General features: G+C 53.7%; 1 protein-coding gene across 1 annotated transcript in view; it reads left to right on the forward strand.

Annotated features, from left to right (window-relative positions):
• The window catches only part of LOC119093399 (nephrin), a 29,970-nt gene extending 18,795 nt beyond the window's left edge, over positions 1 to 11,175 (forward strand). The window contains exons 4-12 of the mRNA XM_037216354.1: positions 207 to 361; positions 2,776 to 2,913; positions 2,974 to 3,067; positions 4,640 to 4,770; positions 6,033 to 6,204; positions 8,756 to 8,913; positions 10,018 to 10,153; positions 10,344 to 10,685; positions 11,036 to 11,175. Coding sequence (XP_037072249.1) covers positions 207 to 361; positions 2,776 to 2,913; positions 2,974 to 3,067; positions 4,640 to 4,770; positions 6,033 to 6,204; positions 8,756 to 8,913; positions 10,018 to 10,153; positions 10,344 to 10,685; positions 11,036 to 11,175 — 1,466 coding nt within the window. The remainder of the gene's footprint in view (positions 1 to 206; positions 362 to 2,775; positions 2,914 to 2,973; positions 3,068 to 4,639; positions 4,771 to 6,032; positions 6,205 to 8,755; positions 8,914 to 10,017; positions 10,154 to 10,343; positions 10,686 to 11,035) is intronic.
• Positions 11,176 to 16,455: the final 5,280 nt, after the last annotated feature.

A 16,455-nucleotide genomic window follows, 5' to 3' on the forward strand; every position in this document is an offset into this window, starting at 1 on the left:
CCGCGACGCCCGCTGACTTCGTCAATTCTGCGTAGCTGGCACCGGAGCATCTTGTGAACACGATAGCACAAACGGCGTGATCTGATTGACATCTGTAGAGCTTTTGCAGATTGCAGCTGGTGGCTCCAGCCAAGCTTCTCTGGCCAAGCCTTTGGGAGGTGTCTGGTCGCTTCAGTCTCTACTCAGCTCGTGTCGTTCCGTTCCAGTCCGGCCGCTGGATGTGGAGATTCTTGGCTCGTCCAGGGCGTCTATGCAGTCGGGCATGCTGTACGCGCTCGTGTGCCGCACGTACGGCTCCAGACCGCCGGCCAACATCTCCTGGTGGGTTCAAGACCGGCGCGTTCTGGGAGCCCAGCTCACGGTGGGTTGCATGCCACGCCTCCCGACGCTCGCTGGTCTCCGCTGCATGCCACGGCTGCCGACGCTCGCTGGTCTCCGCTGCATGCCACGCCTGCCGACGCTCGCTGGTCTCCGCTGCATGCCATGCCTGCCGACGCTCGCTGGTCTCCGCTGCATGCCACGCCTGCCGACGCTCGCTGGTCTCTACTGCATGCCACGCCTCCCGACGCTCGCTGGTCTCCGCTGCATGCCACGCCTCCCGACGCTCGCTGGTCTCCGCTGTGTTTCGAACACACCATCTCGGCACGTTGCGCTATAGGACTCCAGCGCGTGTTTTATCAGGTGTGGTATGGTGTGTGGTGTAACCAGGTGTGGTGGTATAGTGTGTGGTGTAACTAGGTGTGGTGGTATGGTTTGTGGTGTAACTAGGTGTGGTGGTATGGTTTGTGGTGTAGCAAGGCGTGCTTCCCGTTCACAGGATGTTGCTGATAAATTCTAAGCCCCAGTGTTCAATGATGGGAAAACATAGCAGCTACATAAGCGTTCGATTTTTGGATCCCATACAAAATCCGAGCAAATATTCGCATTTCCTTTCTGCTTCCGGCCCGATTAGCAAATTTTATATTAACTGTTGCATGTGTTGCAATTTTAGCATCAATTTATCACAGGTAGCTTCAAGCAGTTTAAGTAATGCTAACGACACCAGTTACGGACGTAAAATATGCAGGCTATTTCGTTTTGATCCAGTTCTGTAAGATGTCACAAAACGGCCAGCGAAGGCCGGCATTTCCTTTTCCATGAAGGTTTATCGTCAACTACATAGTGACGCATAAAAAATTGTCTTGAAAAATGGCTTTAGTCCCATCATCTCTTTCACCATTTGTATTTCCGCAGCCGCTTATCGTTATTTTGCCTGACTGCTGCAATGCTGCGTTTAACAGTCATAATATTGAATGTGGACCAAGGTGCAGCCCGGCACAACGGCAGTACCGCGGCATACCAGCCTTTTACCCTGCATTGTTTCGCTCCCCGAGTGTGTCGGCCTGGCTGGTGCACATAGCCCATATTTATCAGCTGGGATGGAGGCTGGCTGGCTCCATCATCAGTCTTGTGACGCGATAAGACTGGCGTCAGCTGAACCGCATTGGTCTGTCGAGCTCAAGTAGGCGAAATGAACAGAAACGGGAACCATTCCATTCCGTGGCCCAGCTATCCACATGCGATAAGCACCATTAATTTTTCTTATCGCTCGCCAGCGCGAGATGTGGCCATCCACTTCTGCATTTGAGCTTAAAATGCTGGTTACAATATTTTACAATGCTTTCCTCCATCACTTGGGAACTTGTCAATGAACTGTAATATAGTACGTAGACGGGGCGCTTTTCCGCAGTCTACTCTTTGACTGACTCCGAATATTGATCAAAGCATTTTGAAACGCTGCCCTTAGGCTCCGCGTGCAGGCAAGGAAGCTTATAACGCACATTTCGGCCCCACCTGAAAAATACTTCATCAATTCTCGTGTCTCAGACACCTATCCCCGCTTCATGGCCAAAACAGGCCGCGGACGGTCAGCGGGGTGTGTAATTTTGCGGCGGGGTTATTCACCGCCAGATTAAACCGCTCCAGACAGCTGCAAACCTCCCTCGGCTCGCCTGCGGATGTAGAAATATGCATGCTATTTCGTATTGATCCATTTATGTAAGATGTTACAAAACAGCCAGCAAAAGCCCGCATTTCGGTGTTATCTTGTCATTGAAAGTCATGTCAAACGGTCGTTGCGACGTGTCAGGCTGTATCCTTTATAAACCCAATGGCCTCCCAACGCATATAGGATGCAGTGGCCGTCAGCCCGGTCAATACAGTTTGACCTTGCACCCAGAAAAACGGGTTGATGAGGTTTTTCCGTGTAGGAAAAAAGGAACGCCTAAGTGCCCTCTTTCGCTGTTATTCCTGAAGCTGAAGAGGTCGTGTCGAGTGTTCCTTGGGCTCGAGCCGTAACATTCTGTTGATTTTGCATAAGTGAAATCATTCAGGCGATGTTGGTGCGACAATGCATCAAGTGCATGGGAGCTTCCGTAGCGACATATTAGTGAGCGCGTTATTGGGAGCGTGTCTTGTTATGTATGGATAGCCCTTATTCTACATAGATGCTACCAAAGAGCCCGAATCTGCAGCTCCTTATCGCTGCATCACAGCTGTTCTGTGCGATCCGTGTCTGCCGGTGCCCACTCAACGAGAGGTTATTAGTTGACGGTGGTCGCTTACGGTGCCGGTGACACTTCTTGCGCTCACGTTTTGCTCATTCGCGCCATATTGCGTTATTTTCCGACGGGCAATTCATCACTATCAGGCGATTGCCGTCGACTCATCAAACAAGCTATAATCTCGGAATCGAGCAGCCCTGGCGCGATGATTACCAGCTGTGGGCCTCGGCAGGAGTCCGGACTGGGCAACATCACCAGCAGCACGCTGCCCTTCAAGCCGCGCCCCACCGACAACGGCAGAGAGATCACGTGCAGGGCGGAGAACAGCCTGGTCTCGGGTGGCACGATCGAGGATAAGAGGCTGCTCAACGTCAGGTGTAAGTAGAGAACGACCGCCGGCTTGCGTGGTCTGACGTCCTGTGCTTACAAGGTAGACGACAACGGCAGAGAGATCACGTGCAGGGCAGAGAACAGCCTGGTCTCGGGCGGCACGATCGAGGATAAGAGGCTGCTCAACGTCAGGTGTAAGTGCCTTATGAATCTATTAACACAGAAACCTCGGCCCATGACAGACAGAAGGTGAAATTCAGTCTAATACATTTGCTCATGTAAAGAGTTGCTGAATACCTCCTTCCTAGCATGACGTATGTCGGCTTATATCGGTATCACTCTCTCGGAGCGTTTGAGTTCCCTAATCAGAGTTCCCGTGGCAGGATCGAGCATGTGTTTACGCTCTCCAGATTAGCTGTACAGGCAGCCTTGCACGTCTCGAAGTGACGATCAACCAGAGCAGTTTCCAGATCTGAACACGCCGACAAATACAGATTAGCTGGCCCGTTCGACAGCGAGCCACCAGCCGCGCACAATGCTCCTTTGTATTGCACTCCCTCGCTGATATGGAACCGTATATATCCATCGTGTTTTTGATGCAGGACGCGTCTGGCTATTGTGGGACTGGCCCGCCCCTACTGGACGCATTAAAATGATTGCAGCAGTGCCAACGCTCGGCGAGTCGCTTGCAGATACCAATAGCACATCCTTCAGCGAAACGAATGTGGGTCAATGTATTAGCTCGCCTTGTGAATGCTGTTGAAACTCCTCTGCCTCAACTGATGTCGGACGTCGTGCCCGATCTAGAAGTTCGGGTGACATACAGCCATGCCGGACCCCGGGTTGTCACGACGCGCTCGCTTCGTAGAGTGGTCTACCACATTTCTCATACTGGATTGTTATGGTATAACACTGTCAACGCGGCTCCTTTCCACCAACAGGCGCATGTTTCTGTTTAAACTGGATGCGGGAGATGATTTCCCATAACCCGCAGTATTGTCGCAAGTGGGTCCTGTCGGGCTTGTTATGTGTATTCATAGTGCAGAACTGATTGGCCAGCTTCATGATCAATTGTTTGGAACAAGATGGTCCGCATGCCCTTTTCTCTGGGGTATCTGCCATATCCTATTGCCAAATTTTCCTGAGGCATTTGCAACATCCTAATGTCAGATTTTCCTGAGGCATCTGCCATATCCTATTGCCAAATTTTCCGGGGGCATCTGCCATATCCTATTGTCAAATTTTCTTCGATTTTGGCACATATAGATTAACCAGAAACCTTTAACGCTTCCAAACCAATTGATTTCAGACCAAAGGCGTACAAACTCGTGACAGCCGCTTGTAGCTCACCCGCGGGCCCGCGGGTGAGCCGGCCGCCCTGTGAGCCGGGCCCGCGGGTGAGCCGGCCGCCCTGTGAGCCGGGCCCGCGGGTGAGCTGGCCGCCCTGTGAGCCGGGCCCGTGGGTGAGCCGGCCGCCCTGTGAGCCGGGCCCGTGGGTGAGCTGGCCTCCCTGTGAGCCGGGCCCGTGGGTGAGCTGGCCGCCCTGTGAGCCGGGCCCGCGGGTGAACTGGCCGCCCTGTGAGCCGGGCCCGTGGGTGAGCTGGCCGCCCTGTGAGCCGGGCCCGTGGGTGAACTGGCCGCCCTGTGAGCCGGGCCCGTGGGTGAACTGGCCGCCCTGTGAGCCGGGCCCGCGGGTGAGCTGGCCTCCCTGTGAGGAGCGCCGTGCGTCGGTGTGCGGCTGAGGGTGACGCCCGGTCCTGTTCCAGTCCCGCCCATCATCAGTTTGCGGCTCGGTAATGCACTGGACGCCGAGAACATCCGGGAGGGTGCCGACGTCTACTTCGAGTGCAACGTCCGGGCCAACCCGGCCGTCTACAGCACCGTCTGGTCACATAACGTGAGAATAGCCGGCACGGCCCAATCGTCTACAGCATTGTCTGGTCACATAACGTGAGAATGGTCGGCACGGCCCAATCGTCTACAGCGTTGTCTGGTCCCAGCATGCGAGCAGGTATTCACAGAGATGTGTGCAAGCATTTGGAAGCAAAAAATCGCATCTGAAAGCGCGTCAAAACAGCCCACAGCTCGGTTGTGGATCTGACAATGTTGCAATCGCATCAGCTGGGGTTCAGTGGAATATAGCACGTCCATCCTATTCGATGTTTTGAATGGTTTAGGGTGCGCTGCGATATCTTAATATGATTCCTCTGCATGGAGACCGGGGAGCTCGAGTCTTACGCAAAGGTAAACCATGTCTTAAAAGGTATGGGTATGGGATACAATTTGGTACCACTGCCTCGCAAATGACTGCCTGGTCCTTCGCGATAGTCCTGTCCCGCAGCACTCGTGGTCATGACCCGTCCCCTGTGCCCCGGGTACGTCGCTGGCAGCGGTCGCCCACCGCCCCGTGTCTCCAGCCCGCTCCTGTGCCGCGGCTTACTCAGACGGCCGCGGGGTGCGCCCGTCTGTCACCGCTGAGGCGGACGCGAATCGGCCGCGAGCGGTCGTGCTTCACCCGGGGCTTGGGCGCGTCGGACGGCGGCGCGCTGAGCGCAGCGCTCCGGCGCGGCTGACTCGGCGCAGCCGCCGCGCCGGAGATGACGCACTGCGCGCCGGTTCAGGCGCACGCCCGCCAGATTTATCGCCCGCTCAAGATAAAGCCCTCGGGGCTGGCGGCTTACGAGGCCTCCTTTGAGGCGGGTATCGGCCGAATCAGGAGATCACGCCTCCCATGAAGAGAGCCAGGCCGTCGGCTTTAAAGACTATCAAATCCCCGAGCGGGAGAATAGAGAAGGATCTGTTTCGGGATGATAAAGCGCGGTGTCGTTCACGATTCATTGGTCAGAATTTTACATTGCGCTTGCCGACAACCACTGTCACTGCACAGGGGCTATATGCGTTCTCGTACATATCCTTGGTGAAAAACCGACGTTGCTATGCTGATGGAAAACCATGTGACGTCGACCAGCCATTCAGCATTTTGAAGATTGTCGGAGGGTAGATTGATGTGTGACGAATAAATGTACTTACTCACGATACGATGGCTGAGTCAAGTAAAGAACTGGCGTCATTCCCACCGTCAGCGACCTATTTCCGCTCTTTGCGCCCTGAACGAAGGCCAAAGCCACTGACATGAGACGCTTTCGTCTGTGTCGGCAGGAGAGGCCGGTGCGGCCGAGCCCGCGCGCCGGCGTCAGCGACATGGTCAGCATCAACGAGCGCAGCCTGGTGATCCGCAACCTGAGCCGCCGCTCGGCCGGCGCGTACCGGTGCCGGGCGGCCAACCCGGAGGGCGAGGCTGTTAGCCGGCTCGTCCACCTCAGCGTCAAGTGTGAGTGGGCGGCGGTCAGGTGTGCTCTCACGTCTCGCGGCGCTTCGTGGCGTCACAGTCGGCTTTATTAGTGCGATGTGCGGACGGCAGTGGCGCTGAAGAGGGCTTTTCTGTCGTTTAAGGTTCCATAGGTATCGAGCGGCGAGGTTTGTAAGAGTTCTCGTAAGAGCAGGGCGTGGTCGCAGCGCTCTGGTCGTTATGGGACGTCAGATTTCAGGTAGTTCTCTCTGGACCGATCACTGTCGGGAGGAGCTCATCACGCTGCTCCGGTACAACCAGGCGTAGGGGACGCCGAGCAGGCCTAGGTGTTCTCCGGCCCGTTCTGTGCCGGCAGCCCGGACTGAATCCTTAATTCCCGTCTGGGCGCGCTGCCAGATTACCAACAAACGAGCCCGGCCGCGCCACTCCTCCGCATCAATCCGATGTCGTCAAACTCTGGGCCCGGATGGCGTGTTCGCCCGGCGCTGCCAAAAACCAGCCCCAGCGTCGAAAAACAACGTGTCCAATTAGGCTCTCTGCGGCGTGGGGTGGTGATGGGGACAGAGCAGAAGCTAGCCAAGTCGCAGAAAGCTGGGATGGTATGGGGGTAAGTGAGGAGTTGGTGCTTCCTGACCGCTGGCAGTGCACTTCTGCTGTCCTGTTCTATTGTCCTCGTCGGACGATCGTTGAGAAGGCCCTGGCAAAGTGACGGACAAGCTGGACAGTTCACCATAGCTCATGGAACCTCACCTACTGACGTTAGAAGTCATGTTTGCATCCATATACACCATCACTTCTTTATACCGCAAATAGCCTTTGTTCCACGCTCACCCAAAATTGGCAGACTATTTTATGTTTTCATGTGCGTCCAATAGAGGTAATCAATCGCATTCGGAATATTGGAGTATCCAACTGAGGCGTGTGGTTTGGGTTCGCAGGCCACTAGAATGTCGATGTTAATACTCGAACGTTCGTGAGGGTCCAAACATTGCTGGTGTAATCACGCAGATCTTTCAAAAACCCACACATCCCTCCAGGAAGAGGGATTGCTGTTAATGTCCTGCGTTGTTCCGAACCAATTCTCGAACCTCGTAACAGTGCACCGTAACACAGTTTTGGACAGCTCATTTTGCAAAGTTTTACACATGGCTTTTAAGTTTAAGATATCTAACACAACTGGCAAGTGACCCATGACCTCATACTTGAGCATGTGCATGGGAAAATGGGGAAAATCTAATTCTGCGACGAGTTCTTGGTTCCGCGTGCGCAGGACCATGGCCTAGTGCTCCCAAATGAAGTCAGGTATTTCTATAATAACCTTCATCAATGCTGACATATTTCCAAAAGCCATTTGGGGTGAAAGCCACATTGAGCAAATTCTTGAAAACCAAAGACCAGATTGCTGCTTTATCATGAACTAGTGTAGTTACGCTGTGACGATTGTTTTGTACGAGTAGATTCCGATCAAAGTCAGGTCAAGTTAAGCTTTAAAGCACATGTTAAATTTGCAGCATTGATATAATGATGTATCATACATGTATAAATGGCACAAGTAAGCATTACAGCATGAAAGTTTTATAGAACGGCATTTTCACAGTGTACCAACTCTGCCATCGCATATAACGAACTTGAGTGTGGAGTCATAGATGACTACAGTTTTAAGAAGTCATGGACTCACCGCGGTCAGATTCCCTTTGGGAAGAAGTGGTGCTGTTATAAGCTCTTTGGGCGACCGCAGTCTGCAACATCACATAGAGAAGCCGAACCCTTGGTTTGACCTCGGTTGACCCGTGCTGATCGGACCGCCGCAGGGGATATTGCGAAGCGATCCGGCAAAAGCTGGTGATCACGGACTGCTCTGAGGCCGAACTTTTGCTCCGGAACTTCGGGTGCTGAATCGGCAAGGGGCTGTACTTTCGCTCCCCCCCCCCCCCTCGTTTCCCTTGCTGGGGATGACAGCTACACCTGCAAGTTGGTAAAAGTTAGCATCAGTGTTAAACATAATCAGCAGTTAACTTAATGAACTTTAAACAATTTAAAAGTTGACTTTTTAAAAGACCCACACGGCGAAAAGGTTTTCCGAAGATATCGTTATAGCACAATTTAGAAATTAGAGGTAATAGAAGCAATTTCTCTCCTGTGGTTTAGCACTTCGAGCACAGCTTAAATACTACTTCTCAGCGTACGGTGTAAGTCGAGAGAGGTGATGGCATGCGGGAGTAATCAATCTACGGTCATTTGGTGATACCAAAACTTGATGCGACCAGGGACCTTAAGAAACCTTCACAAATGTGTCTGATCGCTGCCTTAAGTGGGCTGCCTGTCACGCTGTAGCGATCGCGGTTTCAAAGATGTGGCGTGATGGCGCTAATTCATAAATAACGCTATTGGAAATCGACTGACCCGAAGTCTTCCCTTGCGTCGTATGTGGGAACGTACTCGTGCCGCGCCGCCGCCGTTCTTATGTTTTGCTTGGCGTTCACTGTCCAGGCCGCGCGGATGCTGCCGTGGTTCCTGCCCATTATGATTGCCCCCTCTGCCATGGTTACTGACCGGCGTGCTCTGGCCGCAGACGCGCCCGTGTGTGTGTCGGGCCAGAAGAGCCGGTACGGCACGGCCCGGAACGAGGCGGCGCGCGTCATATGTCAGGTGGAGGCCAGTCCGGCGGACGTCATCTTTAGGTGGCAGTTCAACAGCTCGGCAGAGACGCTCGACCTGCCATTCTCACAGGTCAGTCCGGCAGACGTCACCTTTAGGTGGCAGTTCAACAGCTCGACAGAGACGCTCGACCTGCCATTCTCACAGGTCAGTCCGGCAGACGTCACCTTTAGGTGGCAGTTCAACAGCTCAGCAGAGACGCTCGACCTGCCATTCTCACAGGTCAGTCCGGCAGGCGTCACCTACAGGTGGCAGTTCAACAGCTCGGCAGAGACGCTTGACATGCCATTCTCACAGGTCAGTCCGGCAGGCGTCACCTACAGGTGGCAGTTCAACAGCTCGGCAGAGACGCTCGACCTGCCATTCTCACAGGTCAGTCCGGCAGGCGTCACCTACAGGTGGCAGTTCAACAGCTCGGCAGAGACGCTTGACAAGCCATTCTCACAGGTCAGTTCGGCAGACGTCACCTACAGGTGGTAGTTTAACAGCTCGGCAGAGACGCTTGACCTGCCATTCTCACAGGTCAGTTCGGTCGAAGCCCGGCGACTCGGACTGAAAGGAGATGTGATTGCGGCTTTGGAGGACTGTCAATACGTCTCGTCTTTGATTTTGCCTAGTTTGGAGAACGTGATGCCATGCTAATGCCGCTGCTGCTCACGGAGGAGGGCTTAAGTGCAAGGTTGAAATAAGACGCCTGTGCACCACAGTCTTTTGGCTGGTTGGAGGAGGGGAGAAGGGGTGGCGAAGAGAGGAATCGTGTGAGGTGGGAAGGCTGGCACATGTCACCTCTTTGTGTTATCCATCTCCCCACTTGCAAGCGGTGTGTCGCCTTGAGAGAGTCATGTCGACTTGATGTTGGCAAGAGCGCCTAGCCAACCTCACTGTCTGCAATCACCAACCGCAAACGACTTGTGATCAGTGGATTGCTGAGCGCCAGAGATGACGAACACTTCTTCACGATTCCACGTACCCTTAAACGTTTGTGGAAGACTCCTGCAAGAACCGAGTCCATCCGAATGCACCATGGGAAAGCACCGATTCTTACTGCATTAATGATTTTCACCTTGTTGTTTCTCGTACGACCTTCGCCGTGACTTTCCAGCGCAGAAACACGACAACGTTTCAATATTAACGGCTGCACCCAGCCGTTTCGTGAACACGGTGATCTATCTTCAGATTGTCTCACGGGGCCTGGAAAGCCGCTCCTCCTACACGCCCAAGACGGAGCTGGACTACGGTACGCTGCTCTGTACGGCGGAGAACGACATCGGTCCCATGGTCAAGCCCTGCGTCTTCAACATTGTTCCTGCTGGTGAGAGGAAGAGCGATGGTGCGCCGCTGATGTTTGTGAACGATGTGCTTAATTCACAATTTGATTTACCATTGAGAGCGATCGGCTTAGATCTGTCCTTGCGCATTTGGGCTTTAACTTATAGCCGGTGTCAAATAGATTTGAGATGCAAAATATTCGCCCTATCCGACTCTGGCATCATCTCCGGCAGGTCCTCCGGAGCCGTTGCGGAACTGCACCGTCATCAACCAGACGTCCGACTCGCTGGAGGTGAAGTGTGCGGCCGGCTTCGACGGCGGTCTGCCGCAGTACTTCGTGGCCGAGCTGTTTGACGTGGTTGGCCGGCGGCTGGTGCGCAACCTCACCCGGCCCTTCCCCCACTTCGCGGTGCTGGAGCTGCCGCCGGGGCTGGAGCTGCGGCTCGAGCTGTACGCGGCCAACAGCCGCGGACGCAGCCGAGCCATCACGCTGGACGGCTTCACGCTTAAGGCGGCCGAGAAGCGCATCAGCAGCAGCAGCGGCGGCGGCGGCGGCGGCACGGACCAGCCTGCAGGTCAGCGAATCGCAAAGAAGGAGAAAGGGCGACCTGCCACGGCTGCACGTAGCTCTAAAACAGCCTGGTGTATTCTGTCGAGCACTGCCGTATGGCGCCGTGTGCAGCGGTTCGTAGACTCAGGATCAATAGTCTATGTGTCTGGAACGTTTACGAAGTGGAAAAAATCACTCCATAATGGTCGGATGACATTAATAATCACAGCCCGCAAAATGTTGCGTTACCCCTACCCCATCCCCTCCCCCCCCCCCCCCACCCCGCCACCGATCATTGTGGGTTAGATGTGAAAAATATCCCGGTGCCGAATGCGAGACACGGCAGGATAGGCAGTCCCTCCCCACTGTTGACAGAACCGGCGGAGGAGCAGCGGTTCACTGTGACGCCGATCCTGGGCGTCCTGATCGGCATCGTGGCCTCCCTCATCATTGTCGCCATCGGCGTGGTGGCGTGCATCAAAGGCAGCAGGTCAGGGGCCCAGCTGATGGCGTAGAGTCGAGACCACCCTGCCGAGGCTTCACAGAGTCGAGACCGTCCTGTTGAGGATTCACAGAGTTGAGACCGTCCTGTTGAGGATTCACAGAGTTGAGACTGTCCTGTTGAGGATTCACAGAGTCGAGACCGTCCTGTCGAGGATCACAGAGTTGAGACCGTCCTGTCGAGGATCACAGAGTTGAGACCGTCCTGTCGAGGATCACGGAGTCGAGACCGTCCTGTTGAGGATGCACAGAGTTGAGACCGTCCTGTTGAGAGTTCACAGAGTCGAGGCCACCCTGTCGAGAGTTCACGGAGTCGAGGCCACCCTGTCGAGTGTTTACAGAGTCGAGACCGTCTTGTCGAGGGTTCACAGGCTCGCATGAAATCTGGCGGAAAAACCACGTGGATGTCTAATGCACAATATTGCACCGGATCTCCTGAATTGTTCACAATAAATAATTTGCTCCATTATCTGGAATAACTGTATTTCAGGACTTAAGCTATCATGTAGCACATGACTTTCATTTGAAAGTGGTAATTGTGTTTAAACGTTTAAAAGACGCACGTCACCTGCATGATTTGTTTCGAATCCTTGAAAAGCTTGCAGCGATGCACTGTGGTATGCCTTTGAGATTGATGAGAAGACTGCGAAGACCCTGCGGATATTGTTTCCACGTTATTTAGAAAAGTAGTGCGCACAAGTTCCTTCAAAAACGTGTTTTTGAAATGTTACGGGATTCAATAGCTGATCACAAACAAAAGCAGCATGTCTTTTTACCACATATAAAGCGCTATTGTCAACGATATAAGATGTCACTAAGCAGTAGTACCATCTTACAGCTTAATACGATGCTATAATCCGATTTCAGTCGAAGCCGAAGAAAACCGGCTGTCCAGACGCATCTTTTAAACTCATCCGTGAAAGTCAAGCAGAGATCGGCGGCTGTTGACACAGAGGTCGGAGCTAAACTCTACGACACGGACCGGAATCCGGACGTCGTACCGAACATGTCCGGTAAGAACATGCCCCCCCGCCGTTATACAGAGTCGTCCGTTAACAGTTAAGCAACAGGGGCGAGTGTATTTGTGGCGCAGCCACGCCTGCGGTTCGACGGCAGCTCAACTGCCGACTCGACTGCCAGTTCAACGGCAAAACACGATCAGTGGCAGAGAAAGTCATCAGAAGTGCCGCAGTCGCCAAATAGTAACTACAGAAGATGTTCAAATTGGGCCTCCTGGCGGTTCGGGATGCGCCACAGCCGAACTTGCTGCAGGTGTTTGAATGTCCGGTCATCATGCCGAAGGTGACGCATCCCATCACAGGCCTCACGACGGCCTTCAACTTTTGGAGGTTTGCTGTCTTGTTCACGTGGGCGTGGTCCTTGACATAACCGAACAGCACGGCAGTTTAAGAGCCACAGGCCGGGCGAATGGAACGCCCGCAGTCTGCAGGGATCTGGGACGTACGTTGCAGGCGCGTCCGCTGCCTTGTACCCATCGTAATATTAAAAAGAGATGAAAGCAGGCATTCTGCCAAGTGATGACCTTTGATCTCCGCCGGCAGCGTCCAGTTACGAGCCAGTGCCGACGCCACATCTGCTGAATCACCTGAACGTGAATTCAACGAGGAGACATTCTCTTACGTCAGGCCTCCTTCCCGGCAGCCCCCACAAGGGCAATGTCATCCAGGTCAGGGGCAGCATCGCAGGGCCGGCTGCTGCAGGCGTGCGCAATGTCCCCCGATGCAGAGCCGTTAACTCCACCAGTCGGTTACGTTCAGCCGTCTGCTTTTAGACACAGCCTGCACACTGTGGTAGGCTGGATCCCCATTTCCAGCGCGTGGTGTGTTAAATAGCGCATAGTCCGCTGAGATGTCAACGGCAGCGGCTGCTAGCCGGTGCCTGTAGTGACCGGGGAGACTCCATCTTCGCTGTAAGATAACGCACTAATCCGTCGTTTGAGCTCGGCGCTCGACCGCTCACGAACAAATAAAATAGTTGGTGATGTCTGTCGACGCAGTTGGTGATGGTCTGAGCGCACATAAGTCACTCTCTGCACTTACACAGACCGAAATATAGACTTCGTCACCAGTCATCTCACATTTGCCGCGTTTTCCTTCTTTTTTAGTTCTTCTTTTGTTCTGCTTTGGCTTTTACGTCTAACGTCGTTGTGTCCGGTACCTTGCTTGACCTTGACTTGGTACCGCCGGCAGGAAAGCATCAACGATGGGGACCTGACCCTGACGAGGCCGGGCCGGGACGGCAGGGGTGCAGTCCTCACGTTCGGCACCTTCAACCCGCGACGGCACACCATGGTGCGGACGCTCCCTAGAAAAGACCGAGAGAGTGTGGTGTAGGATGGAGTGCGGTGCAGGGCAGTCGGCCTTACCATTGATGACCGAGAGAGTATGGTGTAGGACGGAGTGCGGTGCAGGGCAGTCGGCCTTACCCCTGATGACCGAGAGAGTGCAGATAAGGCACTGAGCCTGGCCTGTGGTGACCGGGAGTTCGGTGAGGCATGACCATCCTCGTCGGTGGTGACCGGGAGTTCGGTGAGAGGTGGCCATCCTCGCTAGTGATGACCGGAAGTTCGGTGAGGGGTGGCCATCGTCGCCAGTGGTGACCAGGATTTCGGTGAGGGGTGGCCATCGTCGCCAGTGGTGACCGGGAGTTCGGTGAAAGGAAGCCATCCTCGCCAGTGGTGACCGCGATTTCGGTGAGGGGTAGCCATCCCCCCTAGCGATGACCGGGAGTTCGGTGAGGGGTGGGCATCCTTGCCAGCGATGACCGGGAGAGGGCGTCATGTCACGACTGGCATTGACCCTCACTGTGATAGCGGTCCCCGACGGCAGAGCTAAGGGCGCCCAGCGCCTCTGCCGCCGGCTGAGACTTCCCGAGGTTACGTGCCGGCCAGTGTTGTGCGCTGTGAGCGTGCATCAGCTGCTCGCCCGTGCAGAGCCAGCCCCCAGCGGGGGCGAAAGCTCACCGACAGATGGTGGGGCGGGTGGTGAAGCTCACTGTGGCACGGCCGCGAGTGGCCGCGATGTAAGAGCCGTGCGCCGTCACTGTCGCTGTGTTGCGTCCGGGGTCTCAATGTTCGCGGCAGTAGCGGTCCAGACACGTCTTGGCTTCCGCTGAATGGGCAGAGGTATGGTGCTGGGGGCTGCGGCTGGTGCGTTGTCACACACAGTGTGTCATCTGCTGCAGGTGCGTTGTCACACACAGCGCGTCATCCGCTGCCCGTGTGTTGTCAGATACAGTGCGTCATCTGCTGCTGGTGTATTGTCACACAGTGTGTCATCCGCTGCTCGTGTTTTGTCAGATACAGTGTGTCATCTACTGCTCGTATGCCGTCAGATACAGTCTCATCTGCTGCTGGTGTATTGTCACACACAGTGTGTCATCTGCTGCTGGTGTGTTGCCAGATATAGTGCCATCTGCTATTCGTGTGTTGTCACACACAGTGTGTCATCTGCTGCTCGTGTGTTGTCAGATACAGTGTGTGGTCTGTGACTGGTGAGTTTTCAGCCAGTTGCGGCCGGTGTGTTGTCAGGTACAGTGCATCATCTGCGACAGCTGTGTTGTCAGTCATCTGCAGCTTGTGTGTTGTCAGCCACAATGTCATCTGAGGTTGGTGTGTGGTCAGACACAGTGTCATCTGCTGTCGCGCTATGTTTGATAGAAGCGACTGTGCTGTCATTTATGAGTGTTTTATCGGACCTTTTCCGTGCCGACAGCTGGATAGGATGACCAATTTACAAATGGGGTTCAGTTGTTGCGTTGGTCGGCCATAATGCAATCAGTTCCACAATACGACGCGAAAGAGTAAAGAGGGCCAAAATACGGCATTGCATCATGCATCTCAAATGCTGCACCAGGTGTTTTTGCCAACTGATTGGATCATTTTTCATCCCTCGAAGCAGGTACAAGCCTGGGCCGCTTTCGACCTGGCAAATTTTACCACAGCATGTTTTTTCACAGCGCTTATTATTGGGCACACTAGCGTAACGTGTCACCGTGCGTTGAGGGTCACATGCAGCGCGTGACTGAACTCGCCAGTCGGTGCGTCTAGTCTGTTTTGGAAAACTTATTGTTGTCAGTGGCATGCCGACCTGAATTCGTATTACCAGCGACTGCACAATCCGACCTCAACGGGACTCCAACGGATTTAGGCTGCGATTGGTCATGCCCCGACTAGAGGACTGGACACATAACAGGCCAGCCGAGTTTTGCAGCCAGCACTCTCCGAAATTGCATCGCGCGAATCACGAAGGGCTTAAAATCGGGAATCGTTGGAATGTCATCAGATACATGCTGCGGAAGTGGATTTCATGATGGAATGCGGGTGTCTCCTAAATTTGTATACACTAAAGCTGAGTGATAGTAAAAAGGAAAAGCCCTTTCCATTATGCAGCCCGTGTGCTGAGACAATTTCCCAACAGCTTTCAGTTTGCAACCTGGCTCACAACATTCATAATTTGTTGTTTTCCAACCGGAGTGTATTGAGTAGATTTTGTCTTCGCTGGACGTAATGTTAGAGCTTTTCAATCGCAGGCATTCGAGTTTCATACAGTCACGTTACTGACGTGACTAAACCATGTCACATGCATCAGCTCATCACTCACCACCTTCACCCGCGATTTCCTGGGTGATTCGAGAAGCAGGCGGCTTTCTAATGTTTTTGTACCTTGAAATAATGACTGAAATTCCCTGCAAAAAACAATACAAGTAAAAGCAGCTGATTAGCTAGATATGAATGCACCGTGAGACGATAGCCTCCTTGTGGCTGGCATAGAGCACGTGCAATTTCTGGCAATACTCACCACCTTTTTTCGATGTTTCCTTTTGCTTCGTTGAATGATGGTAAAGGAGCACTAAGGCAAGCTGCGAAAATTACAGAAACCCTGTGTAGATTGCGAAACCACGAGCGATTCGTGGACTACACTGGTGTACTCCGCTATGACTGGACCAAAACCCCTGATAATTTTTATCGCCTAAAGCTTAACCTTCAGTCCGAAAAAATAAATATGTGCCCCTTAGATCCGACACCACCCGGTTGTTGAAGCCCACCCACCATATCTACGTTAGGAATTCCATGTAGGCCTCATGGACGAGATAAGCTCCGGGAGTTCTCAAATCCGAGCTGCCCGTGGGTGCCAACTGATCACCCGTTTTGAACGTAGATGATATTGCTCCTCTGTTTAAGACATGAAGGATACAAGACCACAATCTAAGGCAAACCTCAGCAGGTATCTAAGTGAGGTGGATATGTTGAGTCACCGAGTGCTCAGTTTTCG

The sequence above is a fragment of the Pollicipes pollicipes genome, unplaced genomic scaffold, assembly GCF_011947565.3.
Source record: "Pollicipes pollicipes isolate AB1234 unplaced genomic scaffold, Ppol_2.1 Scaffold_4002;HRSCAF=4701_pilon_pilon_pilon, whole genome shotgun sequence".
Taxonomy (NCBI): Eukaryota; Metazoa; Arthropoda; class Thecostraca; order Pollicipedomorpha; family Pollicipedidae; genus Pollicipes; species Pollicipes pollicipes.